Raw genomic sequence first — 26,981 nt, 5'->3', positions numbered from 1 at the left:
TATGGAGAGATATATATTCATTAAATCTAAAAATAAAAATATTTAAATATTTGAACATATTTTCAAATCTAAAGTTTGTCAATTTCACACATTTCCTGTTAGAAAAAAAAAGAAAAGAAGAGGAAGCAGATATTCATGGGCCACTATGTTTTGGTTGGACCAGGCCTTTAAGTCAAATATCAAAGACCCAAACAACACAACACTTGATCCAAAACTACCTTCTTTCGGCAGAGCATGTGCTGTGGTATGTGAATTGAGTGGCACATGATAGAAAGTCACTTCTACAAAGGAAGTCATAAGCTTCTTGACATCAATCACATAATTAGCCAAATCAACATGGACATCCACTAAACCTCTCAACATCTGAACAATCCTCAAAACGTCTAACAACACCAATATGTGGGATACATTCAATTTGAAGGCTAAATGGAGGCCCTCCAAAATGGCCAGGGCCTCACCACTCGAAGGATTCAAAGATAGATTGCATAGAAGCCCTTAAAGATCCAAAGGGGGTCTAATCACCCACCAACGCTCACCATCAAGGAGCTTACTTTGCATGCTGCATCAACATGCACTACTACATAAATAGGATTACTTGACATTTTTCCAGTGTCAAGTAAATGGTATACTTGACACTTTTAAAAACATCAACTATTCAAGTGTCAAGTATAGTGTGATAACTTGATCCCGAAAAAATGTCAAGTAATATGTTTCTTGATACAATTTTCGTCTCAAGTAAGATAATATACTTGACATTGGTGGTATGTGAGTTTATTCGAGTGTTAAGTATAGTGTGATACTCTTTGACGCTTTTTATGTGTCAAGTATATGTCTTTTTGTTTTCAAATTAAATAACCAATCGATATTCTCATTTTCTACCTTGTATTCCAACAATACAATTACATCAAATAAATAAACATTATACATTTAAGATCTATCAACTCAATATATTCACTAAAAATCCATATGTTCAACTATGAACGCTCCTCACAAATTACAACAATATTTCTCTTTCATATGTACACATAAAATAAAATCTCAACTATTCTTTTGTATACAAAACTCAACTTTCAATAAACACATAAGTGACAAATTGTTTAATAAATAACCTCTCAACAAAGTACATTATTTAATCTATACATTGAGCTTTGAAGTCTAAAGATCGAGAACTAAAGGTCAGACAAACCATGTTTAAGCAAGTCAACCTGCAAAATAGAATAAAGGGCGATAACATCAAATTTCAAAATATATAAATAAGTGTTAAAATACAACAACGTAATCCAACCTACAAAAAGTTCAATAATAATAGTTACAAAATGCAAATTCCAGCAACTATGTAATAATTCCAAAAGAGTTTCAAGGCCTTAATACGTATTAAAACGTCCAAACATCGTTAACTTTGTTGGATAGTGGCTCCAATCCCTTGAAATCTTTGAATTGAACATCAAAATTTGAAAATAACTCAATTATTAGACCAATACTTCAATGGGTAACAAGGAACTATCAATACTAACCTCTAAACTTACCAAAACCTTGCCAAGATCGGTCTCAAACCTATTGGACAGCAACTCAACTCCTTCCAACACTTCAATCTAACATAAAAAAAGTGACAGGTATTACTAAGTTAATGTCAAAACTTATTGAGTGTTCATAAATTTTCAAGTAAAACCATCAACACCAACCAAAATATTGTGGGCAACAATGGAACAATCCTAATATCAAACAGCAAACAAGATATAGCTCATATACTTACCGAAATCAATATCAACCTGTTGGACAGCACATTAATGTTCTCCGAATCTTGAATTTAAAGCCAAATCACAAAGAGTATCAATCAATTTGGGTAAAAAAAACTTATGGGTATTCAAAAATTTCCAAGAAACCCACTAAAGTAATTAAAACTCACAAAACTTACCAAAACCTTACCAAAAAATACAAGATTCCAGCGAGATGGAGTATAGATCTGACGAGATAGAGTGAAGCCCACACTTGAACAGATCTGTTACAAAGCTAGACCTCAACGAAGACGTGGACGACCTCGACGACAACAAACGAATTTGGCTGGACCAACTTGATTGAAGCGACGGAAGCGGTTAGGGGCATTCGGCTACAGATCTAGGCAGAGCTGAAACGACAGAAGTGACGGAAGCGTTCAGCTACAGATCTGGGCACGGCTGAAGTGACGGAAGCAGTTGGGGGCGTTTGGCTACAAATCTGGGCGGGACTGACGACTCATGAACGACGTGCACAGCTGGCCGGCTGGTGCGGCTGAACAGACAGCGAGGGAGCTGAGCAGACGACGAGGAAGAGGGCTGGCGTGGTTGAGCAGACGACGAAATGAAAAACTCAATAACAGCGGCACGAACGGAGGCGAGGGGAGAATGAAGACTGACGAAAGTTAGGGCTCTCGGGCGTACGAAAGAAGAAAAAAAATTGGAAAAAAGGGAAAGATCGTGAGTGAAATAGTGTAGGAGCGTCGATAAATAGGAAGGGTGAACCTTTAGACTAACTCCAACCCTGACTTCATATTCTAAAATCCACTCACATCTAAATTCCACATATGAGACCAAATTAAAATACAAGTTTTAAGGTTTTGAAAATTATATTTATAATAGAATATAAAATAAATGTAAACCAGAAGTTTATAGTTTACTTCAAACCATATTTTAACTTTTTTTTTTGTCCCTAAACTTTTTAAATTTTCTATCCTATCCCTTCAAAATTTGAATACTTGTTTTTCCAATCATCAGTAATTTTCTATTATCAATTTAACAAAATATAGACTTTTTTCAAAATCATCCCTATTATCAATTTAACAGAATCTAGACTTTTTCAAAATCATCCTACTCCTAGTTTATGAATCATGATTATATATATATATATATATATATTCACTTTTTTTATATATAAACATCTACTCTAAACGAATGAAATATGAGAACCAAAAAATTGAATAAACATGAAGTTTAACCAATAATATCATAGCAATGTCCAAATTCAACCATGAAAATATTCAAACCCTAAACCTTAAACTCAATTATAAAATGTTTAATTCTAACTAGCATCTAACATAATTAGAAAAATAAATACTTCATTGCAAACAACTCATTTTAAAAAAGATATTTGTTTTAAATGACTAAATAGAGCTTACACCTTATTCAAATCTAGAATTAAAAGGTTCTGGAACTGAAAGTTTTTTTTTTAATGAATAATTGAGACAAGTAGTACAAACGTTAAAGAAAAAAAAAAAGAATTTTCCTAACCTTATCTATAACATCTAGTTATTATTTATTTGATTTGAAGACTTCAATGAAGTTGGTACAACATGAAACCCTATAGACATTTTGTGATGTTTATAAATAGGAAACATTTAAGGTATGAATTTAATTCATGTTGAAATGATTTGAGAAGGGAACTTAAATACTTCCTTTTCTTAAAAAATAAAAAAAGTGAAAAAAAAAATAAATTGATTGAGTAAAAACTTGAATTGAGGATTGGTAAATGTGGGGCATATAGAAATAATTGTATGGAAGTTAAATGGAAGTTTTAAGGGGTGATGAAGTTTGGAGTTGTTTGGTAGCTACCATAAACCATTACCAAACAAGATACAATCCCAATGAAAAATGTAATCTCTAATGTCCTATGTTTCTAATTCCTAACCACTAGTTGTTCAGCCAAATACATCCATTCCTACCCTTCCTCTACCTTCAACCACCATACACTTTTCTTTCTTTGAGATAGGGAATCTTCATTTAGACTAGCTAGGGTCGGGTTTCGGTCCAAATCAAGTAAAAATTATCGAATGAGGAAAAATTATTTCGCCTAATTTATTTTTTACTTTTTTAGAATGGAAAAAGAGATTATATATGTAACAAGTTTTGAAAATGAAATTTTGTCTATCTTTATATAGGTTTACTTCTAATTGAGATGAAGGATAAGAAAAAAAAAACTTGTCCCCTATTTTTCATATCAAGAAATATATTTGGGAGGCTAGGTATAAGTTATTATGTAATAAGAAGTTTTTTGAGTTAGGATTAGACTCCTAAAATTTGAGTTATCCATCAATATGATGTTGTAAATATAGCTTTCTTATTATTTTTTTTTATATAAAAAGAATTGAATTTGAAAGTTTATAATTTATTACTCATACTTGATATTAATTTCTAGGACAGAAAAGGGTTTATTCATGTATTTATTATTATTTTAATTCTTTATAGTAGAAGTCGATTGTTTAAATAATGAAAAATATTTGGGTATTTTCTAGGCCATAACTATCTCTCTACATCCTAGGGAGTTATCAAATAAAAATCTGCCATGTGGTAAATTTGTATTTTTTAAAAGGAAAATGATTTTTTTTTTAAAAAAAAAAAATTTCCTTTGTTTGTGTAAAAATGGGAAATATGGAATTGGATTAGGTGTAACATATGTTGCACCTAATTATCACTTTTAGGGGCTATTTGGGGCAATGAGTTAAGATAGATGTCTAGAATTTATATGTCTGTAGAGTTCATTTTGTGTTTGGGGTGCAGAGTTATTTGGTCTGAGTTTATATGTCTGTGTTTAGGGTGCAGAGTTGAGTTCATATGTCCGCGTTTCTAATGCATTTTTTCAAACTCTAAATCATATGCTTTTATTATTACTATTTTTTAAAAAACTTTTTTATTCAATAATTTTATTTATCTTTGTTTGAATAAAATATGGATTACAATTTTTTTCTTTTAATTTTTAAAAATTTTCTTTCTTTCATTCTTTCTTTTTTGGGTTATGAACAACAACTAATCCATTACATTTCTTGTAGAAATATGGTCAAATAAAATGAGAAATTAAAGTGAAATCAAACTTTTGATTCTAGCTAAATTTTCTCCATGAATTTCATTATCATCTTCTTCCCTTTCTTCTTCTTCCTATTGTTGCTCTATATTTTTACTATGTCATGAATTTTTTTTAATTAAATCTCCCCTATCATCGTAACAACCAAATGGAATGTCACCACATTTCTTTAACAGTTTCACTTTCATTTCCTCTAAATTTGGAAGATCATCAAAGAAAAATCTCTATTTTTCACTAATTCTTGCTAGAAAATGTTCTAAGAAAAAAAATTCCATTTTATGGTTTTTTTTATATGTTACATACTTTTCAACTACAAACATACTTTTTGTCTAAATATTCTTAACACTCGTTTGATATGTGAATTCATTACGTATAAATATTGCACTTAGTGTAGACAAAATAATACTTTTTATATAATCAACAACCCTACAACATACTTTAACAATCATCAGTTTTATAGTAGTCGGAAGTGGTTGTCGAAGTTGATTATTGAAGATTATTTTTATTGGAGTCTGTAGTCGGAGGTGGTTGTCGGAGCCTGAAGTTGGTCACATAAAAGTGTATTGGAATTGGTTGTTGAAGTTTGTCATCGGAGGTGGTATTCAAACCAGAGTTGGTCGGGTGAAAGTGGTCGTTGAAGTTGATCATCGAATATGATTTTCGCTAGAGATTGTAGTTGAAGGTGACTTTCGGAGTCCAAAATTAGTTACACGAAGGTTGTATTAGAGTTGGTTGTCGGAGTTTGTCGTCAAAGGTGGTTATCGAAGCCTCGAGTTGGTTGTCGAAGTTGCTCGCTCAAAGAAGATCATCGAAGGTGATTTTCATTGCAGTTTGTAGTCGGAGCCTACAAAGGTGGTTGTTGGAGTAGGTCATCGGAGTTTATTGTCGGAGCCAATTAGTTGTCGAGTTGGTAGCGTAAAGATGGTTGTCAGAGTTGGGTCACCGGAGATGGTTATCGGAGGCCAGAATTGGTTGTCTCAGTTGGTCGCGGAAGGTTTTCGGAGCTCGGAGTTGGTCGCCGAAACTATCATCAGAGGTGGTTGTCGGAGTCCAAATTTTTTTTGTCTGAATTGTCGTCGGAGGTGGTTGTTGTAGCCCGAAGTTAGTCGCCAGAGTTGTCAGAGCCCAGAGTTAGTTGTCAGAGTGTGACAGTGACCGATGGGTGGAGAAATTGCAAATATGGAAAGAAGGGAGAATTGGGGTGAGTTAGTAAAATATACCAACTCAACTCCACCAACATTAAAGTTTGTGGGTCAAACAATGAGATGGTATATTATAGCAACTTAACTAAACTCATGTTGGTGAGCCAAACACCCCCTTACATAATTCTTGGTCAATTTTAATCTTAGTAGCTAAAGTGAGTTTAGCTCAACGATAATTGACATGACGTTTGATTGCTATTCGAACCACAAACCTTGTGGTTACTAACACACTTGTATGCCAATGAAGCTATATTCGATTTGACGCATTTGATTGACGTTAATTATTGACATTTGTGTGTTTTCATTTTTATGTTTACATTATATACATGTGTGATGAAAAGATAGCACAAACAACTAAATAAGAGAGATCTTCCCTAACAATGAAGGAAACCTACTCCGAAATACAATTCGACCAGAAAAATGCTTTGTCTTCCAAGGAAGACGCAGAGGAACAAAAAGACTTGGAAGGTAGGTCTTTAAGTTTTCCAGAACATGAGTAGTTTTGTTACAGGATCTTTTACATAAACAAAAATCCACCACTTTAATGGAAGAAACAAAACTAAGAATTTCTTCCACAATGTTTCTCACTTACTTGAGATCCTCGTAATTCTTGTTAATGATCTTGATGAGATCTGGACAGTTTGATTCAACCACTATATAAAGAATAATAGAGTCCTCAAAGTGGTTCTTTAAGCTCTTGAGCCCTTCTAAAACTACTAGCCTTTCAAGCGCTATGATTGGCTAGTTCTTGCGAGTTTCTTTACATCTAGCACCAATTAGAGACCCTTGAGAGTTTCGGATAATCCAACTCAAACCTCCTCTGGTTGATGAGACAGACCATGAAGCATCTATATTGATCTTCCAATAACTTTTTGGAGGAGGCTTCCATTTTTTCGGACTCGAGTGGGTCTCGAAACCTTCATGCGTTGAGAATTCTACTTGATCCTATCTTCTAGAGCTTTGTGAATTTTGATGTTGGGTTTGTAACATGAGCTTTAGAGCCATTTTGGTTAGGAGAATTTTGATATGCCCAAATACTCCACAAGATGAGAATGCCTTTGTCTCTCTTCTTCGTTCCTTATATTAGTCCTCTGCTTCCACAAAACCTCTAAGCTATCCACATTCCTATTCAGAAAAGAAAGGTTCATATTAGGAAAATAGCACAAACAATTAATATGCATAATTTCCTTTTAAATATACTTCTCTTGGTAAAAATAGCATCCTTGATAGTTTTTCAAGTGCAAATTCTTGCTCTATGAACAACTCTGCTTTTCCACAAGCTCCTCAAAAAAGATGTTTACGTCATAGTTTAAAATTTCGATCGAAATTTCAGTATGAGAGAAATTTCGATTTTCCCTATTGAAATTTCGAAATTTTTTAAGCAATTAGATTCAATAGAAATTTTTTAAGGTTTATAAATTTATCTTGATTACATGAATTGTATAGTTTCACACATCAATGTACAATTTCACCTCAAAATTGAATTGATTCAAGTTTTATTTTTTACCATCAAAGGCTTTTAATTTCAAGAAACCAAATTTGAGAGAAATAATAACATGTATTTATTTTTAACTTCATTCAAACATTTTTCTACTGATTTTTCATATCATTTCATCTCAAAATTGGACTGATGTAAGTTTATTTTTTGCCATCTAAATCGTTCATTTCTAAGAAACGAAAATTGATGAAAATAACATATATATATTTTTAATTTCATTCAAATATTTTTCCATTGAAATTTCATGTCATTTCACCTTAGTATTGAATTGGTGTGAGTTTTGCTTCTTTTACCATCTAAAGTTTTCATTTCCAAGAAAAAAGTCTTAAAAAAATAAAATAAAATTTGATATTATTTTGTAATTATTTTTCTATTTCTTTCTTAAATTTATGCTCTTGCAACGATATTTACACAAATATTTACACTATATCTCTAAATATTGTCTTAGGGCCCATTTGAATTGACTTAAGAAAAAAAAATGTTTTGAAAAAAACTCATTTTTATTTATGTATTTTTTATAAAAGTTAATTAAAATATATTTGAAATATTATTTTGAGTGGTTGTCAAACACTCAAATTTTATCCAAAATGACTTATTTTTTAAATTGAACACTTGAAAATTTATTCCAAACACACATTTACTTTATAGAAATAATGATTAAAAATGGTCAAATATAATCTAATTAGGTCATAATCAAAGTTTCATTAACTAATTATAACAATTCCATCAATTTCCATCAATTTTCATAAAGTTTCTCGAAATTTCTATCGATATCGATATTTCTATAAAATCGACAACTGCAATAATATTTTGAACCTTGATTTACACTATATTTTACCAATTCAGAGTCCAATTTAATAAATACATCATCAATCTTCGTTTCAAAAGTTACAATTCGATTCAATCTTTTCTCTATCATTATTGAACTTTAAAAGAGAAAAAAAAAAGCTCTACATATGCTTCAATGACATTCTTACACGTAAGCATTTGAGCCGTTGATCGGTTTAAACACTCCAAAAAGGAAGCTTTTACACCACATGATCTAGGAATTTCACTTTCTGCAGTTTCTATTCTATTCTATTTCTTGCACATTTTCTTTGTAATAAAAAAAAAAAAAAAAAGTAAACCCTAAATAATAATAATTGATAAATAATATGAAAAGTTCCAATTTAGCTTTTTATTTATTTATTGAGCCGTTGAGGCCACTTTAAATTTAAATTCACCTACAAAATCTGGCCGTTGAAGTCCGGTATTCTATTGAATTGTTCTTCACTAAATGGGACCCAACATCTTCCTCCATTTTCTAAACTTCTAAGCCAATTCCATAATTTGAGTGTAAATTACTTTTTAATTCTACCCTTATCTTAGAAAATAAAATGACTCTAACAGAAGTCCAACCTTTAATCGTCCTTTCTATCTTGTTGTACTAAAACAAAATTAGTTTAATTATTTTAATTTTTTGTAATAAGTTATTTAGCTAAATTTTGATTCAAATTGTTTGTCTTGGTCAATGAACACGTGAAGTAAATAAGAGCATTTTAATGAATCTTAATACATAAAGAAGTTATTTAAATGGTAATTTACTCTAAGCTATGTATTTTTAATCTTTCATCTAATATTTATTGGAGTAACCATCACTTTATGGCCCTCTATAGTTGAATAAATTTTCTTTATGAAGTGATTGATGAAAGGAATTAATGAAATTAACATGGTTATTGAGAGAGATTAAAATATATAGAAAGATTATAGATTAAAAATTTTGTTTCATAAACTAATTAATTTGTATCTAGTAATATCAATGAGCTTTTAAGATTATCCGCCATATAATTTTTAAATAATACAACCAAACATATTACATCTCAAGTAATTAAGATAAACATTTATTAATGAAAAGTTTTCAAACTACCAACAAAACCCAAATCAAGGGCCAACCTAATAATTTAATCAAGTTAAATAATCAAAACTTTAAAAACAATAATATGAAAAACAAGGTTAAAATAACATATTGCTCCTTGTACTATGAAGTTTTGTTTAATTTTAGTATTTTTACTTTTTAATAAACTTTAAATTTAATTTTACTATTAATTTATTATTGATTATTTAAAAAACTCTGTGTTATCTATTAACACTTTCATTTACATATTATATTTTCTTACCTGAAAAATATTATTGTTATTATTATGTAACCAATTTGATGAAAATTAATTTTAAAATATTAAATTTAAAATTTATTGAAATTACAAGTGAAAAATGTATTTTAACCAAATAACATGATATTAAATTTACGTCAATTTAGCTATATTTCTATATTTTCATAGATTTAACATCGATATGATGGGTGAATCGATATTTTTATTGCATCTTAGAAAAAAAAAACATGAAATATGAAAAATAAATAACAAAATGTCATTAAGGTAAACCTAATATAAATAATAATATTTTAATATATTTAAAAATTATAAAATATTTATTTACTAATTTAAATTATTTTTTGAATTTTGAATTTTATAATTTTTTCATAAATATCCATTATTTTTATCAATATTTCCATGGAAAATTTGTAGGCAGGCCCCACTAGGGAAATGAAATGAGGAAAAAAAAAAATGGAGAATCATCTTCCTCCTTTTGCTTTTTTTTAGCTTTTTAGTGTTGTAAGTTGTACCCGAGCTTCTTTTTCTCTGGTTTGAAATTCAAAATTTGAAAGCTTCCAGTTTTTCCGACATGACAAAATAATACCCAGAAACCCCCTTTGCAATAATACAACTCCAACAATACCATTTCCCCATCTTGGGTTCTTCCTTTTGTTTTTGTTTCTTTCACTTGGAGCTTCCATGGCAGATTCAACTTGCCTCATGCAGCACCCTTTCTCTTACACTTCCGGTTTTCCCAATGAATCCATGGAGGTCAGTCAGTCCCCACCATACCCTTTTGTAATTTTCTACAAATTTTGTTTCAATTCCATTCCATTTCAATCATTTCTTCTCTGTCTTTCTCTGTTTCTTTTAGGGTAATCTTCCAATTCATGCTCTTTCCCAGTCCGTCTCCTTCGGGAGATTCACTTCGGAGTCTTTGGCTTGGGAGAAATGGTCTACTTTTTCCCACAATCGATATGTTGAAGAAGCTGAAAAGTTTTCTCGCCCTGGATCTGTTGCTCAGAAGAAAGCTTTCTTTGAAGCCCATTACAAGAAGGTTGCTGCTCAGCGAGCTGCGGCCTTGCTCGAGCAAGAAAATGCTGCTTCTTCTTCGAAATCTACCGAAGAAACTGAAACGAAACAGAATGTTAGTGATGTTGGTCGCTCTGCTTCTCTGCGGACTGCAATGCCGACCTCTGATGCCGTCCAGCAACATGGGGTTGAGGTTGTAACTGGGCAAGATTTTGTTGCTATTGCCAGTGGCGATGACAGTTGCAACGGTTCTGATCTTAGGGAGGAGAGAGTTGGTAGCAGGGAGGTTGAAGGAGGTGATTCAGGCGTTGCCCACCAAGTGATCGAGGAAGTTCCCCAGAAGGTTGAGTTGAAAGTTATGGTTGATTTGAATGATGGGTTGACTGAAAATGAGTTCAATCGGACACCACAAATGGAAAAATCTCTTCCTAAGGTAATGCTAGCTGTTTCTCATTCATGTCAAATTGGGAAATATGTAGATGACAGTGGCAAGTAAGAATAGGAGGATTCAAACGGATTCAACTGCTACTTGCTTTCTTTTTGTATTAATTAGTCTTGCGAAATCTGGGAAATGGATATTGATACTATTTGTGTTGTTTTTGCAGAGTTCCCGCCAGACTTGGGAGCAACCGAGCACCATTAGCAAGAAGAAAGCAGCTACTTCGTCGTCAAAGGATTCAAAGCTTTCATTGTTTGACAGATCATCTAAGATCCTCCCATCTACACCTGCCAAACCAATTGCTCCAGCTTCTTGTCTCAACAATGCCACTCCAAAACAAGTTGCCAACAAATATGTAATGGAGTCTGTAGATAAAAGGAAATCTAACAATGCGACTCCAAAACAAGTTGCCAACAAATATGCAATGGAGTCTGCAGATAAAAGGAAATCTGACAATGCCACTCCAAAACAAGTTGCTAACAAACATGTAATGGAGTCTGCAGATAAAAGGAAATCTGACAATGCCACTCCAAAACAAGTTGCTAACCAGTATGTAATGGAGTCTGCAGATAAAAGGAAATCTAACAATGCCACTCCAAAACAAGTTGCTAACAAGTATGTAATGGAGTCGGCAGATAAAAGGAAATCTACTCCTAAATCTCTTAGGATGGCAGTTAACTTTACACCCATTCGAGAACTCAACAAGTTAACTTCAACAGTCATGAGAAAGATTGAACGTTCAAGAGCTGGGTCCAGTACTTCAAAACCAGCTAAAGATTGTCCAACTCCTCTTAGGACACCGAATACGGTTGCCACACCTTTCATTTTTATATACGAATGTATCTTTTAAATATGGGATTTTTTTTTTCTCAATCTTTCTGTAATGTTTGGTACTCTGCAGGCAATGAAGAATGAGTCTCAAAAGCATCCTTCTGCTACACCCTGGTCAGAAAAGAAAAGGTAGTAGTTTTTCTCATGTCTGCTACTTGAGTTTCATCTTCTATGTTTTGCAACTGAAGTGGCCTCATCATGTTATCTTTTAGTTTTCAATTTGCTAGGTGATAATTGGCCAAAATTCTTGTGTATTAATTGCAGAAACAAATCGTACTCGCCATTTTCATTCACCCCTTTCAGCTTGAGAACCGATGAAAGAGCAGCGAGAAGAAAGGAGGCAAGCTTTTGCTGCATACTTGTCATGTGTCTTTTTCAAATTCAATAACTTTTGTTTGTTCAAATTCTAATTGATTATTTGTTTCTCCTCAATATTTACAGAAACTTGAAGAGAAGTTCAACACAAATGAGTCACAAAAAAAGGTGCAACTTCAAACTAAGCTAAAGGTATCTCATCAAAAACTTTACTTAGTAATCTGTAAACCGACTTATTGACAGTGAGTCACGACTTAACAGACTAACATTCCTGCAGGAGAAAGCCGAAACAGAAATAACTAAACTGCGTCAAAGCTTCTGCTTCAAAGCCAGGCCGCTGCCAAACTTTTACAAGGATCGAAAAGCACAGAAGAACAACGAGGTAACAAGGGATTTTCAACTTATTCGGCATAATTTAGAGTAAACTCGAGTAAAATCCTACATGCTGATAGCATTATACTACAGGCAACGAATTTGTGTAAATATTTCTGTCCCTTTCTTTTCCTAGGAGGTTCCCAAGTGTCATCCCCCATCGCCAAAACTAGGAAGAAAGACCAGCCCCAAAACAGGAGAAGCTACAATGGCCCATTCTAGCCATGTGCCTCCAGTTAAAAGCACCAGAAGCATGAATAAGAATGTCCAGGGAAAGGCTCGTTCTCGGTCATTACAAACTTTAATGTCAGCTCATGAGAACACATCTCCTAACATTCAGCAGTGAAGGTCAAGCAGAATATTCATTCCTTCCCAATACTTTCACTTCTGTTGAAGCCTTGAAGCCATTTCCATTTATTCATGAGGTAACCAGATCTCGACATCCTCTAAATTACAGTGGATCCATTTTGTTCTACTGGTAAATCTGTCAATTTTTATGTAACAAAGCCACGTTTGATATGAACTACTGTATAAAAATATCAGTATATGTAGAGAACATTGGTTTGATGGCCTATGAAGTTATCATTTATTCATCAGAATTCAACAAAGTGTAGCATCTGAAATTGGGGAAATAGAAAACAGTGAAAGATTGAATGAAAATGATATCCAAAGAACAGAGTTAGATATCTATTCAAAGTGTCTCCCTTTGATCCTGGATTTACAGTGAGAACCCACTTTGTAAAGTTTGAAACCATTATTCATATCCACATTGATAAAAGTTTTGAGGCTAGAAGTTACACAGCCATGAATGGAAGGTGTCTGTTACTTTTCAATTGCTTCATCCATGGTCCATTAGATTGTGTGTCGTTCTTCTATCAAACACCAACTATCATCCCCCTCCATGGTTTCATCCACGACGAACTCCACTCTGTAGCAACTCATTTCATCTTCGACTTTCAATTCAGAATCTGTTACTTTCTGCGGCTGATCGTCACCGTCGTCGTGGCGATGAATATCTCCATCCCTCAACTCAATATCTATTTCTTCTAGTAAGTGGTCGTCACCCTCATCATCGACAAAGCTGGGGCGTTCGTCAAAGTCATCCAGCAAGTAGTAGTCAATGAGGAGATGGTGTGACTTGAACTTATGAGATCCCTTGGTTTTATCCTTGGCCTTCTGAACCGGGTGTAGCCTGCAGCCAGAGCAACGGGGCTTGCTGCATTTTCCGGTGAACTTGGAGTGGTTGGTAGGCTTGGATGAGACCTTTGTGAAAAGGCCAGCAGTAGGAGGGAAATCAAGCTCGTTAACGAATTGGGTTTCGGGTCTTGGATTCCATGGGGAAGGGATGATCCGGTAGGTTCTTACCATGCCATGTTGGCGACCTTCCCTCTTCATTTTTGAATGCTAAAATTGAGCTGAGGAGAGAAAAAGGGAAAGAGAAAGGTTTGAAGGGAAGAAGAGGAAAGGTTTACAGTTAAATAGAATTTGATGAAGGAAAGAAGCTTGGGAGGCAAGGACTTTGATTCTATCTCATCCTACAATGCGCGTTCACCAAGCTGTTGATAGTTGACTTGGGGTTTTCTTTTTAAATATAAATTTATTCTTTAAACTTTCCTTAAAATACCATTTTAGTCGTGTAATGTGAGTTTTGTTTTATTTTAATACCATTTTCCTTAATATTATAGTTTCAATATATCTTATAATTTATTCATGCAGTTAATTTTTCTGTGAAAATATACTTACGTAGTTTCTTACATGAAAGTTATTATAATTATGGAAACATTTTCGATAAAAATTAACTTTAAATTGAAATAGAAGATTTATTAAAATTACATGATCTAAAATTGGACAAGAAAAGTAAAAGACTAAAATGAAATGAAACTCAAAATATTTAGACCAAAATAGTGTTTTAACGAACTTTTAAATATTTTGTTTTTGTTCAATTAACTTATTATATGTTTTTCATTAATTGTTTAATCTGGAAATCATTTTTTCAAAAAATGTTGCAATACATAACTTACCACAAGTAGATCTACACACTTGTTCTACATGTAAATGAACGGAAAAAAAATGTCTAAATGAGTTTTTACTCCAAGATAAAAAAAATAACAACAATAATGATGATGATAAACAGATTTTTTTTGTTTTTCTGTTTCTGTTTCTGTTTTTGTTTTTTTTGGTTTTTTTTTAAGTTTTATAAATCAGAAAGTTCGAAAATTTTAAGAATATTATATATATAATTAGATCATATTGATTCTTTTACTCAATAATGACAATAATGAGTCATTGTATCAAAGCAAACAAGAACCATATTTCATAATTTCATAATTCATAGTGCATCATAAAACTTTTTTTTTCTTTCACGTACAACTAACACTAGTTTGATGTTTGTTAAGTCATTTCCCATAATCAAATGAGTATGATGGTAAATGAGAGAAACATTCAAAGAATTTTCAACATATATAATATTAAAAGCAAAAAGCATAATTAGAACAATCGTAAAATCCAAAAGTCGATAGTATCGTGTTATGGAAGATGACATTATCCTATAAAGAATCGTGTTGTTGATTAATCTATAGAGGTATGTAGCTATGTCAAAACTAAATAAATCTCAAAATGAATGTATCTATGGAGTATGGACCTATCTCGATTGACTTTACAAATGCGTAAAAAAAAATGCACTTAAAAAGTTATTTCAAACCAGTTCTAATTTGAAAAATAAAACATGTGAAAGTTGGTATTGAACAAGTTTGATTAAATTCTCCTTGGATTTAATTTTACATTTTTAAATAATGCAAAGAAAATTTAGGTTTAATTTCATATTTTTAAAAAATGTTAATAATATAGCCTTAAATAAATAAAAATTCCAGTTGAGCCATCAAAGGGTCAGTAGATTTCTTATTTCTAACATTTTACGTATAAAACCACTAAACAAGAAAGTTTCTTTTCAAAATAATAAGGTTTTGCAAATAGGTATATTTGGTTTCCCAAAATTTCAATTTAATCATTTTAATCCTTTAATTTTAAAAAATAAGTTTAAATGGTCCCATTTCCATTTTTTACATTATATCAATTTATTATTATTTTAAATACCACATGATATTTTTAAATTAAAAAATATATATATATATTTTTCTGTTTATCCTTTTCTCCTCAAGATGAAAAGCAAGGGTGGTCATGAGGAAGGGAGAAAAGGAGGGAGGAGAGAAAAATATGTTTTTTTTAAGACTAAATTATAATAAATATCCTTAACCTTTTCTTTTTGTTTCAAAAAGACCCCTATACTTTCAAAAGTTGCAATATTATTCTTTAATTTTTATAAATATTTTAAAACTACATTTAGAATATAAATTCTTTAGAATTTTGAATAGAAATTGGGACTTGGAACTACGTGGAGATGACCTAAAACAATGTGGTGATTCAAATTTTTGTTCTATGTCACCTACTACAACATTTCACATCCCAATTTTCGTCCAAATTCTAATGAATTTTAACTCAAAGGGTATTTTTGAAATATTTATGAAAGCTCAAGGGTAATACTACAACTTTTGAAAGTATTAGGATATTTTTGAAACATATGACAAAGTTCAAGGGTATTTTTGTTATATAATTTTAAAATAACATGTAGTATTTAAATAATAAAAAGTATACCTAATTAATGTAACAAATTAGCAAATGGACCATTTAAACCCAATTTTCAAAATTGAGGGGCTAAAATGGTGATACCAACTGTCTGACAATAACAAAGTTTCTAGTTTCCATTCTCATAATTCATGTGTTTAATATCTTATAACCTTTTTTTTTAAAAAAAAATCACAACTAAATGTTTCTGAAGTAGTTATTTATTATAATCGGCCATTCTCTTAGTATCAGTATTATATCTTGAATAAGAAACAATTTCATTGATGGTATGAAATTACGATCCGGAGAAAACCTGTATTTCACCTCCTTTGCAAGCTTGACATCATATTCTCTCTCTTAAACAAACTAATACAGCAATCAAGAATTTATACAATTTGACCTTATGCTAAATATACATTTATACTAAATAATATTGGATGTTATAGATTAATAAATTCTTCCTGGTGAGAGAAAGAGGGATTATAGGCGATCTGCTAGCTGAGGGAATTGTTCCAGAAGCCAAGTTACACCTCTAATGGCTGTCTGTAGAGGAAGAAAACGAATCAAATTATGACAAACATAAAAACTCAGCAAACACTTTCTAACAGGAAATTGAAAATCTATTTTCATCCATGAACATTTATAAAGCGAGATTACTGTAAATATATATATATATATATATAACCATTGTATACTTGTGATTTATGTATTCACAACAGTGCAAACCAAGATGATACGAAGTAGAAGAGAATTGATCAAATCAAAGTCCAACTCCGATTTGTCTATTTCCTGTATTTGAAAATCTAGAAGCCTCAAAGTCAAATGAGATGAGAAATTATGCAAATGACCATGGCATGTTCAAAGAAATTTCTCTAGTGCTTCTGGCTTTAGCTGAAAGAGGTATAGAAAAATGGAAACAGGAAGAAACTGATATATTTTATCAGACATCACATGTGCTGCAACATGCAAATGAAATCCCAAGAATTTTATTGGCTAAATTTTACAAAAAAAAAAAAAAAAAAAAAAAAAAAAAAGGCCCAAACTTTGCACTTTGTGTAAAAAATACTCTTAAACTTTTAAAATTTTTGAAAATACTCTTAAACTACCAAAAAAAATATCCTTATGGTTAGTTTGAATGAAACTATTAGTGTTTTGTGTCAAAAATAACTTTAAAAAGTTTCAAAAATACCCTACAAAAATTAAAAAAACACTCTTACAATAAAGACTGTTAATACCTTCTTACTTCTTTATTTTTCATGTTTTTTCTCCCATCCCTTCTTCAATACCCTCATACTCCGCTTTTTGTTAACATTTATTTATGAATAAATCAATAAAATTGTACACTTCTATTCAGGTATATGAACTTTAATAAGAAGAAAAAGAATAAAGAAGGCATCAAGGGATTTTACAACTTAAATATTTTAACAAAGTTGTACCTTAGTAGTTTAGTATCTGTGTTAATAATCAAATACATTTTTTTATTTGACTATTTATCATTTTGGTATGTCTTAAGAGGAGATTTTGACTCTGGAATTTTGTGAGATTTTATGATTTAACTTGCTGGAAAAATTGGTGTAAGCTAAGAATTGAAAAATTAAGAGAAAAAATAATATATCTATATATATATGAAAAAAATAAGAATATTGGTATAATTTGTTTTAAAATTGGATATTTCGAAATTTAAAAAACTTCAAACAAATTGATCACCATATTAACAGTATGAGTATTTTTATTTTTATTTTTTTAATTTTAAAGTATTTTTTAAACGAGATGTGGACAATTTTTGCTCATATACTAACGGTGAAGATATTTTTTGAAACTTTTGAAAGTTTAGGATTTTTTTTTAAACAAAACTTTTAACTATTTCCATTCAAAACTAACAGCAAGGGCATTTTTGAACTTTTTTTTTTTTTTTTAAGTTCAAGGGTATTTTGAAACTTTTGAAAGTTTAAGGATATTTTTAATACAAAGTACAAAGTTCAAGAGGTATTTTTTATAATTTAGCGAATTTTATTCCATATTCGGCAATTGATGTGGCAAAGGCTTTAGAAAGTGCAAAGATCAAGGATCCAGTTATTACCACAAATGCGCATAAGCATGAACAGAGTAAGAGCAACACTACAAACAAAGTACAAACCAATTGAAACGAGTTGCTTTGTACTCCCAAAGTGAAGTTATTATGACACAATTAAGCAGAATTGTAATTCTAGAAATCAGGTCAGATATGCAGCTGAGGGTATCATTGCAAAACAAAATTTAACATCTACAGAAATCTTGGGAGGGGTGAGCATAAAAGTACCAAAAATCGATCAACCGATCGAAACCGACCAAATTGAGGTCGGTCGATTGGTTTTTCATAAAAGAAAGGAAAACCGACCGACCGACATAAATATTATTTTTATTTTTATTTTCTAAACAATAAATAGAAAAGTAAGCCCACTACCATCAACCCAAACTCAAGCCTATTGCCTTAGTATTCATTTATTATTTTCTTTTTTGTATTACCTAAATTCTAAGCCCACTTCTTGATTTAAATTTTTCATAAAAAATGATTGATTTAAATTTTAAAAAGTTGCAAATTATGTTAACCTAACAATAACACTTCATCAATTCATCTTTCATTCTCATTCACTTTGGCTTTGCTTGAAAAAAAAAGAGACAAAATTGATCGACCGTTGATCGGATTTCACGTATTTTTCTTGGTCGGTTTTCTTCCAAAACTGGCACCGACCGACCGATGCACACACCTACTTGGGACCGTAATCCTACTTGGGACCGCAAAGAGCTATTAAGTTGACCTGGTAACATAATCCTAGTGAGAGCTACTAATCAACAACCTAGCTCGAATATGTACAAGGAATGAAGGTAGAAAAAGGAAAAAGTGATGGTAAAAGAGAAGTCACTTGGATAATGAGAAGAAATATATATGTATATATATATATATTTTTTTAAATGGTATGATAATAGATATAAATTAATTATTCGTGGCTAATATCAATACCTCAAAAACTCAAGAAACTAAATAGAGCACTGTCTCATTTGTTAAATCACAAAGGATCCTCATTTCAATTAGACAAGTCTCATATTTCATTTTAAACGAACATCTATCTAGAATTTAGAAATCTCAGAGCCTCACAATGTCCTGTATGATCTAGTTATGTGCTAGAATTCGAAGCCCAACTTTTATTATTCATCAACGAAACCATCTGAAAAACAAAATCAAGGGAAAAAAGATAAAATCAATGTTGTAACAACTCAGTATCTTCACGTCAAAGTGAGCTTAGCTCAATGGTATTGGCATGTTCTTCGATCTAAGAGATCGGAAGTTCAATCCTCCACTCCGCAATAATTGTACTAAAAGAAAACTCAGTATTTTAAAAAATTAAATGAAAATCTTTGGATATTCTCCATGAGTTTGTGGCACTGGAAGTAATGATGCTAGTAATCTAAAACCACAAACAAAATCCCTTAACCACTTCATAAAGTTAAACGCTCCATATCAAATCCCATTTCTTCAACCGAGCTAGGGCTTGCTTCTATAAGCAAAGACAGCACATCATGTCAAATACTCTGGATCCTATAAATGTACCAAAACACTAAAGTTTGAGGCAACTAGAGAGCACAAGTTAATGAATAGAGATAGACAATTACACTTCAAGGTCATTACTTTTGGGGATATAATTGACGATTTCTATGTATGACAAAAATGGTTCATAAGAACTAAATTCCAACAACATTTGGTCTCAACTTGTCTTGTCCCAGACATATTATAGAAATCATCATCAAAAGTTTAAATTACTTGATTATTTGGCTTCCTAAGAGATACAAACAATGTATAAATATGATTAGAGTACTAGGAGGGGCACCCACATCTATGAACAAGGAAAAACAAAAAGAAAGAGAAAGCAAAATCAACATACCAAAGCAATCTCCCCAGGCTTGAATGCAGGCTCTACGCTGTCTCTTGCATATCTGTTAATTGAAACAAGGCAAGTAAACAATTTAATTAGCAGGCCATGACAAGCTATTAAATAACACTGCATATCTCAACGAGGTGAAGAAGAAAATAGAAATAATACTTACATTATTTGTTTCTTGCCAGCAACATCAACCAAGCGATAAAAGCTACATCCCTTACTAAAAGGAAACTCTTTCCCTTTCCATTCTGTAATGAATTTCAAACAATAATCACCTAAATGCCAAAACAAATGCTCTATATTTCAATGTTACACATGACATAAAAATTACCTAAATGCCAAAGTACACCCAGAGCTGATGAGTCTTCGGTGGAGATATCATCAATAACAAATTGGAGATCCTTACTGATGGAATCGTTAAACTTTTTGAAGAAAAGAAGAATTTCCTGCATCAATTGGGTCACAAAACCTTCATCAATATTGCATAAATGCAAAAGGGGTTATGTTATTACGAGCTGAGGAATTGATAAACGGGTGCATACCGTACCTTGCGACCGACGAAAGGGCGAGAAAAGATAAGGTCCTCGTAAACGCAATTCTCAGCAATGAGGGGTTCAACGGAGGCGAGGTCGTGGCGGTTGATTCCATGGTAAAAGTCCCTTACGACATGAGAAGCGGATTGGAGGGTGTCGAGAGAGGCGTTTTTGGGCGGAGATGGAACGGTGATGGCCGGATTATCTGAAGAAGAAGATGAGACGCGAAGAGGGGAATAGGATGTGCTTCTGGGAATCGGAGGAGAAGTGAATGAATGGGAAATTAGAATTGGAAGAGAAGATTTTTTGTGGTTGAAAATTGGAGGGGATGGGGATGAAGATGATAGAATGGAGTTCATCGGTGGCGCAGTCTCTTCGCCTGAACTGCAGCCACTGGTCGATTTCGGTTTCGCTCCACAAAAATACTAATATCGGCGGGCATTCGTCACCAATGTTTAAAATATGAAAATGTTTTTTAAAAATTATACAAACAAACAATTAAAAAAAAAAAAAAAAAACCCATGGTTGGAAATTTTGAGGCGCCTTTGGTATATTATTTTTTAAAATTAATTTATAAACACTGTTGAGAAATTTTGAACCAATCACAAATTACTACGTCAAGAAATTCCAAACCATCAAATTTGGAACGGAGTCGAATTGGAATTGAAGACAATTTCTGATGACGCCACATGGTTTCATAGACCATTTGAATCAGACAAAATTAATTTGACCCAATTTGATATTATAATTTGGGTTAAAGTCTAAATAAGCCCGAAAGTAGGCTGAATTTGATCTAAATGTCGAATCAGGCTCAAGTCCAACCAATCAGGTCCGAGGACTAGGCCTATGGACCAACCAAGCCCAGGCCCACGAGGCCTACCAGAGAATTGGGGCGCATTTTCTACCTTCAGAGAGCCTAGAGAGAATTCATCAACAAGCAGAAGACTCCTAAGACTCCTGAAACTGCACTCCTATAAGATAGAAGACCCTTGAAGACACAAAGACTCTTCCAAGACTTCTACTTAAAAAACGTTCGGTAAGCACGTTCACCCAATTGAAAGAGAATCAGAGGATCAAGTATTATAGATCGAACCACGTCGCAACAAATCAACTTCAACACCAACACCAACTTAAGTTCAACTCCACGAAACACGTTTCTCCAAAAGCTTCGTATGAATAAATTGGCACACCCAGTGGGACCTTTCTACCTCTCATCTCTCTCTCAACATCCAAACAAGCCAAATGGCACCTAAGAAGATGGCATCCAAAGCTTCCTCCATAAACGGCTCGTACATGGGACCTATCACCCACGACCGCTCAAGAGAAGTCATGCAGGAGCAAGAGCAGAGCTCCCTCATCGCCCAAAACATCTTGAGGAAAATGATGGAATCCTCACAAAGTGGGGTTGTCATCAAGGAAAACCCCTTGTTTGACAACTTTACTTCCGCCTCCAGCAAGCTGGAAAGAGATTCACCGCCAAATGTGATTTCTGTCATGATGGCGGATGTGACGGCGAAAGCGGCCATGGCATAAATAGAAAGGAAGATTAACTTTCTGATGAAAGCCGTCGAGGAGCGAGCCCATGAGATTGCTACCCTGAAAGAACAAAAGCAGTCTCGAGAGGCTACTGAATCAAGCCAAGCACCCACGGTAAAAAAAACTAACAAGGGGAAGACCGTGCTACAAGAAAACCAACTGCAACAGTCAGCCTCGGTGGCCTCTTTGTCGGTCCAACAACTGCAAGACATGATCATGACCTCCATAAGAGCTCAATATAGAGGGTCGATTCAAACTTCCTTCATGTACTCCAAGCCATACACCCAGAGGATCAACAATCTGAGAATGCCTGCAGGGTATCAACCCCCAAAGTTCCAACAATTCGACGGAAAGGGTAACCCAAAGCAACACATCGCCCACTTCGTAGAAACATGCGAGAATGCGGGAACAAGGGGAGACCTACTAGTCAAACAGTTCGTCAAAACCCTCAAAGGGAACGCTTTTGACTGGTACACAGACTTAGAGCCTGAGGTGATTAACAGCTCGGAGCAACTTGAAAGAGAATTCTTGAATTGCTTCTATAGCACTAGGTGCACCGTCAGCGTGATGGAGCTGACAAATCCCAAACATAGGAAATGGGAGCCGGTCGTCGACCATATCAACCGATGGAGAGCTCTGAGTCTGGATTGCAAAGATCAACTCACAAATTATCTGCTATAGAAATGTGCACGCAGGGTATGCACTGGGAACTCCTCTATATCCTGTAAGGAATAAAGCCCCGTACCTTTGAAGAATTGGTGACCCGCGTTCACGACATGGAGTTAAATATCGCCAACAGAGGAACGAGGGACTTTCTGAGCCACGAACTGAAGAAAGACAAAAAGAAGGTGAAGGACGTCGAGAAAATTGTGAAAGGCACCACAAAAAAATCAATGATCATTAATACAACCCCGTTGAAGTTCTCTTTGAAAGGGAAAGAGAAGAAGATAGAAAAGAAAGACAAAGGAGGCGAAAGACGTCGCCTAACCTTGAAGGAGCAACAGAAAAAAGTCTACCTGTTCCCCGACTCTGACGTGGCGGATATGCTTGAGTAACTACTGGAGAACCACCTTATCTAGCTACCAGAATGTAAACAACCGGAACAGGGCGACAAAATGGATGATCCCAACTACTGCAAGTATCACAAGGTCGTTAGCCATCTAGTCGAAAAATGTTTTGTACTGAAGGAAGATCCTCAAATTGGCCCGTGAGAGGAAAATAGAGCTGGATCTAGATGAGGTGGTCCAAACGAATCATGCTGCAATGACAGTGACTCCAAACGTGGCGACACCAATTATATATTATGAAGAAAGGGAGAGTTCAGTCCAGTTTGGGACCTTCGAACCTGTGATAGTGCGGTTTCAACATGAGGTCCAAACTACAGATCCTCAAAATGGAGGAGGGCACACTGACGATGACGATAACGAAGGCTGGATCCTTGTGACGTGCCGTAAGAAGGAAAGACTGAAATTTATCCAGAAAGAGCTACGCTCTCATAGAAGCTACAAGAGAGGGAACGAGGCACAAAAAGGGAAGGGTAGAAAAAAGGCTTGGAGGCCCAAGGCTGTTGACGGGAGAGACGAGGATGTTCCTCGTCCCAGATGACAGATGATGTTAGCAGATTTCCTCCCGAAGAACTTCTGCAATTGGGGTTCAGAGGAGATACCAGAGGCTGCCTCATGCCATGCTGTTGGTATCAGGGAGGAAGAAGATATCATTCTAGGCCCATTAAAGTCGACAGAAGAACCAAAGGGTTCGTCACCATTCAACATAAACGATCTGCTTTCACTCCCACGAGAAACTAAGATGACCCTCATTGAGGCACTTTTAGAATCCAACGCCTCTGGTGCATCGACCTCTGTAGCATGTGCTTATGCCTCGTGTTGCACATTCATAGGCTTCTCAGACGAAGATCTGCTACTGGGATCCAAATTGCATAATAGGCCTTTGTACATCTCTGGATACATTCGAGAACAAAGAGTGGGTCGAATCCTCATCGATACGGATCTACCATCAATATAATACCTAAGACGACTATGAAACAGTTGGGCATACTCATGGAAGAGCTATCAAACAACAAATTAGTAATTCAGGGTTTCAATCAAGGCAGCCAAATGGCAATAGGCATGATACGCTTGGAGCTCCTCATTGGCGATCTGAAGGTCGATGCGCTGTTTCATGTGATAGACTCAAAGACCACATACAAACTGCTATTGAGACGCCCTTGGATTCATGGGAATGGTGTGATTACATCGACACTACATCAGTGTTTCAAGTTTTACCAAGACAGGATTAAGAAGGTTGAAGCAGATTCTAATCAGTTTTTCGAGGTCGAGTCTCACTTCGTAGATGCAAAGTTTTACCTAAAGAGTGACGGTGAGACTATGCCAGCAGAGAACTTGCTGGCAAAGAAAGTAGGTGGATCCTGGTCGAGGTCGCCAATAGACACAGAGAAAAGGGTAGGTAGCAAGGTACAAGCCTCCAACCCAAAAGAGAATAGAATATCCCTCGGTATTGGAGAAACACCCGTGGTGAGGGGCGAAAAAGCCTCAAAACCTCCGATTCTGCATTATGTCCCTTTGTCGAGATGAAAAAAGGGTGATTCACCTTTTACGGAATGCTCAAAAGGTTTGCAGGTCGGCGACATAGAAATTCTAAAGGAGAGTTTCGTCACACCCCTCACGCCGACAACATAGCAGGAAGTCCACAAGCCGGAGACGGAAGTGATGGAGTTAAAGCTACCCGAGAGGCGAACTGAAGATGGATTCGATCCCAAGGCTTACAAGTTATTGGCGAAGGCAGGCTACGACTTCACAACTCACACTGAATTCAAGAGTTTGAAGATTTACGAGCAACCCCAACTCTTGTCGACTCAAAAGAAGATTTTACAAGAAGGACACACTATACCCATGTCGAGGGCAGAACTCAGATATGAGCCGTCAGAGCCAGACCGCATATTAGAAAGGCGAAGGAGAAAGTGGCCAACAACAATCATATCACTGCAGAAGAAGTTGATGATATAGGAAAAAAGGAGGGCAAAGATCAAAGAGCCTCAGCCTTCGACCGTATTAGATCGTCTGCTACACGCGCCTTGGTCTTTGAAAGATTAAGCATGACAGAAGCAGAAAGGAGAAGCCCACATATTATTCTCAGAGTTACTCAATGCTCAGTCTTTCGAAGGTTAACTCCGCCCAAATGAAGGAAATAAGGAAATCATCTGTCAATCGCCAGTGGTGGTGCGACCGTCAGCCTTCGAAAGACTAGGCGCAGTTCCAAAGGAGAGCGAAGGAAAACCCCGCACTCCCATTTTTTATCGCTTAAAGCACGAGAGGGTTGAAGATCCCCTCGACCAATATGTCCCTAGTCAGACAAAAGGGAAGGGAAAAGTCTGCTGACGCCCACGAAATGACTACAGGAAAGAGGGGGTCAATACCCCGAGCATCCATCTGGCGACGAATCAACCTTAAAAATGCCGAAGGATCATTGGACCAGAAACCATTAGGAAAGGCAAGAATTGATAGAGAAATCCATAGTACCGTCCCTTCACGCATGAAAAAAAAAAAAGACCTTCGTTACTCTAAACACAAGTGAAGGCTCGTTCAAAGTAAAGAGACGCGACATCGTTTTCACCAATCCTCATAATGGAAATTTAGAGCAGAAGGAAGGCGAAACTTCGTGCCACCACATCACCATCACCAAAGAATCCGAAGAGGGTATGACCAAAGAGGAAGTGGAGGACGCTCTGCAAGGTCTAGAGGATGGTGGTCAATCCACAGTGGACGAGCTAAAAGAGTTGAATCTGGGCACCATAGAATAGTCACGCACGACTTTCATCAGTGTGTCCCTCTCGAAAGAGGAAGAGGACGAATACATGAGTTTGCTCACCAAATACAGGGTTGTTTTCGCCTGGTCATACAAAGAGATGTCAGGACTAGATCCAAAAATACTAGTCCACCATCTCACGATCAAACAGGGGTATCGACCCATTAAACAGGCTCAACGATGCTTTCGGCCAAAACTTATCCCCCAGATTGAGGTTGAGGTCAATAAGCTGATTGAGGTCGGGTTCATTCGTGAAGTTAAATATCCAACATGGATAGCCAACATTGTCCCCGTTAGAAAGAAGAATGGACAGCTTCGTGTTTGCGTAGACTTTCGCGACCTAAACACCGCCTATCCTAAAGACAATTTCCCATTGCCCATCACAGAAATCATGGTCGATGCGACAAAGGGACATGAGGCCTTATCCTTCATGGACGGATCTTCCGGATATAACCAGATATGGATGGCCCTCGAAGACGAAGAAATGACGGCATTTTGAACCCCAAAAGGGATATACTGTTACAAGGTAATGCCCTTCGGGTTGAAGAACGCTAGTGCCACTTATCTTAGCGCCATGCAGAAAGTGTTTGATGATATGTTGCACAAACATGTGGAGTGTTATGTCGATGACCTTATGGCTAAAACCAAGCGACGACAGGACCATTTGAAGGATCTAAGGATCGTGTTCGATTGCTTGCGAAAGTACCAGTTAAGGATGAACCCCCTCAAATACGCGTTTGGCGTAACTTCAAGAAAGTTTCTGGGTTACGTTGTGAGACATCGAGGGATAGAGATAGACCAATCTAAGATTGATGCCATCCAGAAGATGCCAAGACCAAGAAATCTACATGAGCTGAGAAGTCTGCAGGGACGTCTGACCTATATCCAGAGATTTATTTCT

At 34.8% G+C, this 26,981-nt stretch overlaps 3 protein-coding genes and 1 long non-coding RNA gene across 6 annotated transcripts; 1 reads left to right on the top strand and 3 right to left on the bottom strand.

Annotated features, from left to right (window-relative positions):
- Nucleotides 1-1,066: 1,066 nt before the first annotated feature.
- LOC120080423 lies at nucleotides 1,067-2,521 on the bottom strand. The gene is made up of 4 exons (XR_005482508.1): nucleotides 1,916-2,521; nucleotides 1,754-1,800; nucleotides 1,515-1,592; nucleotides 1,067-1,205 (listed from the first exon to the last, which is right to left on the bottom strand). It is a non-coding gene; the product is annotated as an uncharacterized LOC120080423 (long non-coding RNA).
- Nucleotides 2,522-10,150: 7,629 nt separating this feature from the next.
- LOC120080341 (protein WVD2-like 7) lies at nucleotides 10,151-13,223 on the top strand. The gene is made up of 8 exons (XM_039034983.1): nucleotides 10,151-10,433; nucleotides 10,537-11,127; nucleotides 11,300-11,941; nucleotides 12,035-12,093; nucleotides 12,229-12,304; nucleotides 12,406-12,471; nucleotides 12,557-12,661; nucleotides 12,788-13,223. Exons 1-8 carry the CDS (start codon nucleotides 10,362-10,364, stop codon nucleotides 12,995-12,997), a joined length of 1,821 nt encoding a protein of 606 aa, XP_038890911.1. The 5' UTR covers nucleotides 10,151-10,361; the 3' UTR covers nucleotides 12,998-13,223.
- Nucleotides 13,219-14,247, bottom strand: LOC120080342. Its single transcript, XM_039034984.1, has one exon. The coding sequence runs from the start codon at nucleotides 14,044-14,046 to the stop codon at nucleotides 13,504-13,506; it is 543 nt and encodes a 180-aa protein (XP_038890912.1). The 5' UTR covers nucleotides 14,047-14,247; the 3' UTR covers nucleotides 13,219-13,503.
- Nucleotides 14,248-16,526: 2,279 nt separating this feature from the next.
- Nucleotides 16,527-21,178, bottom strand: LOC120079446. 3 transcript variants are annotated; one of them, XM_039033627.1, is made up of 5 exons: nucleotides 20,737-21,178; nucleotides 20,521-20,635; nucleotides 20,356-20,437; nucleotides 20,193-20,244; nucleotides 16,527-16,811 (listed from the first exon to the last, which is right to left on the bottom strand). In XM_039033627.1, the coding sequence occupies exons 1-5, from the start codon at nucleotides 21,079-21,081 to the stop codon at nucleotides 16,797-16,799; spliced, it is 609 nt and encodes a 202-aa protein (XP_038889555.1). In that variant the 5' UTR covers nucleotides 21,082-21,178; the 3' UTR covers nucleotides 16,527-16,796. The 3 variants fall into 3 exon arrangements, with proteins under 3 accessions (XP_038889555.1, XP_038889553.1, XP_038889554.1); XM_039033625.1 differs by having other exon boundaries at nucleotides 16,527-16,815; nucleotides 20,737-21,177; XM_039033626.1 differs by lacking the exon at nucleotides 16,527-16,811 and adding an exon at nucleotides 19,250-19,478.
- Between the last annotated feature and the right edge of the window lie 5,803 nt (nucleotides 21,179-26,981).

This window comes from Benincasa hispida, chromosome 6 (genome assembly GCF_009727055.1).
Source record: "Benincasa hispida cultivar B227 chromosome 6, ASM972705v1, whole genome shotgun sequence".
Classification (NCBI taxonomy): Eukaryota; Viridiplantae; Streptophyta; class Magnoliopsida; order Cucurbitales; family Cucurbitaceae; genus Benincasa; species Benincasa hispida.
Note: the sequence above shows the minus strand (reverse complement) of the source record. Positions and strands in the feature narration are given on the sequence as shown.

What these genes read in the sequence shown, in the direction of transcription:
- LOC120080341 (XM_039034983.1), top strand. Translation starts at nt 10,362, where the DNA reads ATGGCAGATTCAACTTGCCTCATGCAGCACCCTTTCTCTTACACTTCC. An exon ending in CCCTGGTCAGAAAAGAAAAG is followed by an intron (nt 12,094 to 12,228) that starts GTAGTAGTTTTT and finishes TATTAATTGCAG; the next exon opens with AAACAAATCGTACTCGCCAT. An exon ending in AAGCACAGAAGAACAACGAG is followed by an intron (nt 12,662 to 12,787) that starts GTAACAAGGGAT and finishes TTCTTTTCCTAG; the next exon opens with GAGGTTCCCAAGTGTCATCC.
- LOC120080342 (XM_039034984.1), bottom strand. Translation starts at nt 14,046, where the DNA reads ATGAAGAGGGAAGGTCGCCAACATGGCATGGTAAGAACCTACCGGATC.
- LOC120079446 (XM_039033625.1), bottom strand. Translation starts at nt 21,081, where the DNA reads ATGAACTCCATTCTATCATCTTCATCCCCATCCCCTCCAATTTTCAAC. An exon ending in GCTGGCAAGAAACAAATAAT is followed by an intron (nt 20,245 to 20,355) that starts GTAAGTATTATT and finishes TTCAATTAACAG; the next exon opens with ATATGCAAGAGACAGCGTAG. An exon ending in AGCCTGGGGAGATTGCTTTG is followed by an intron (nt 16,816 to 20,192) that starts GTATGTTGATTT and finishes CTTCCTCTACAG; the next exon opens with ACAGCCATTAGAGGTGTAAC.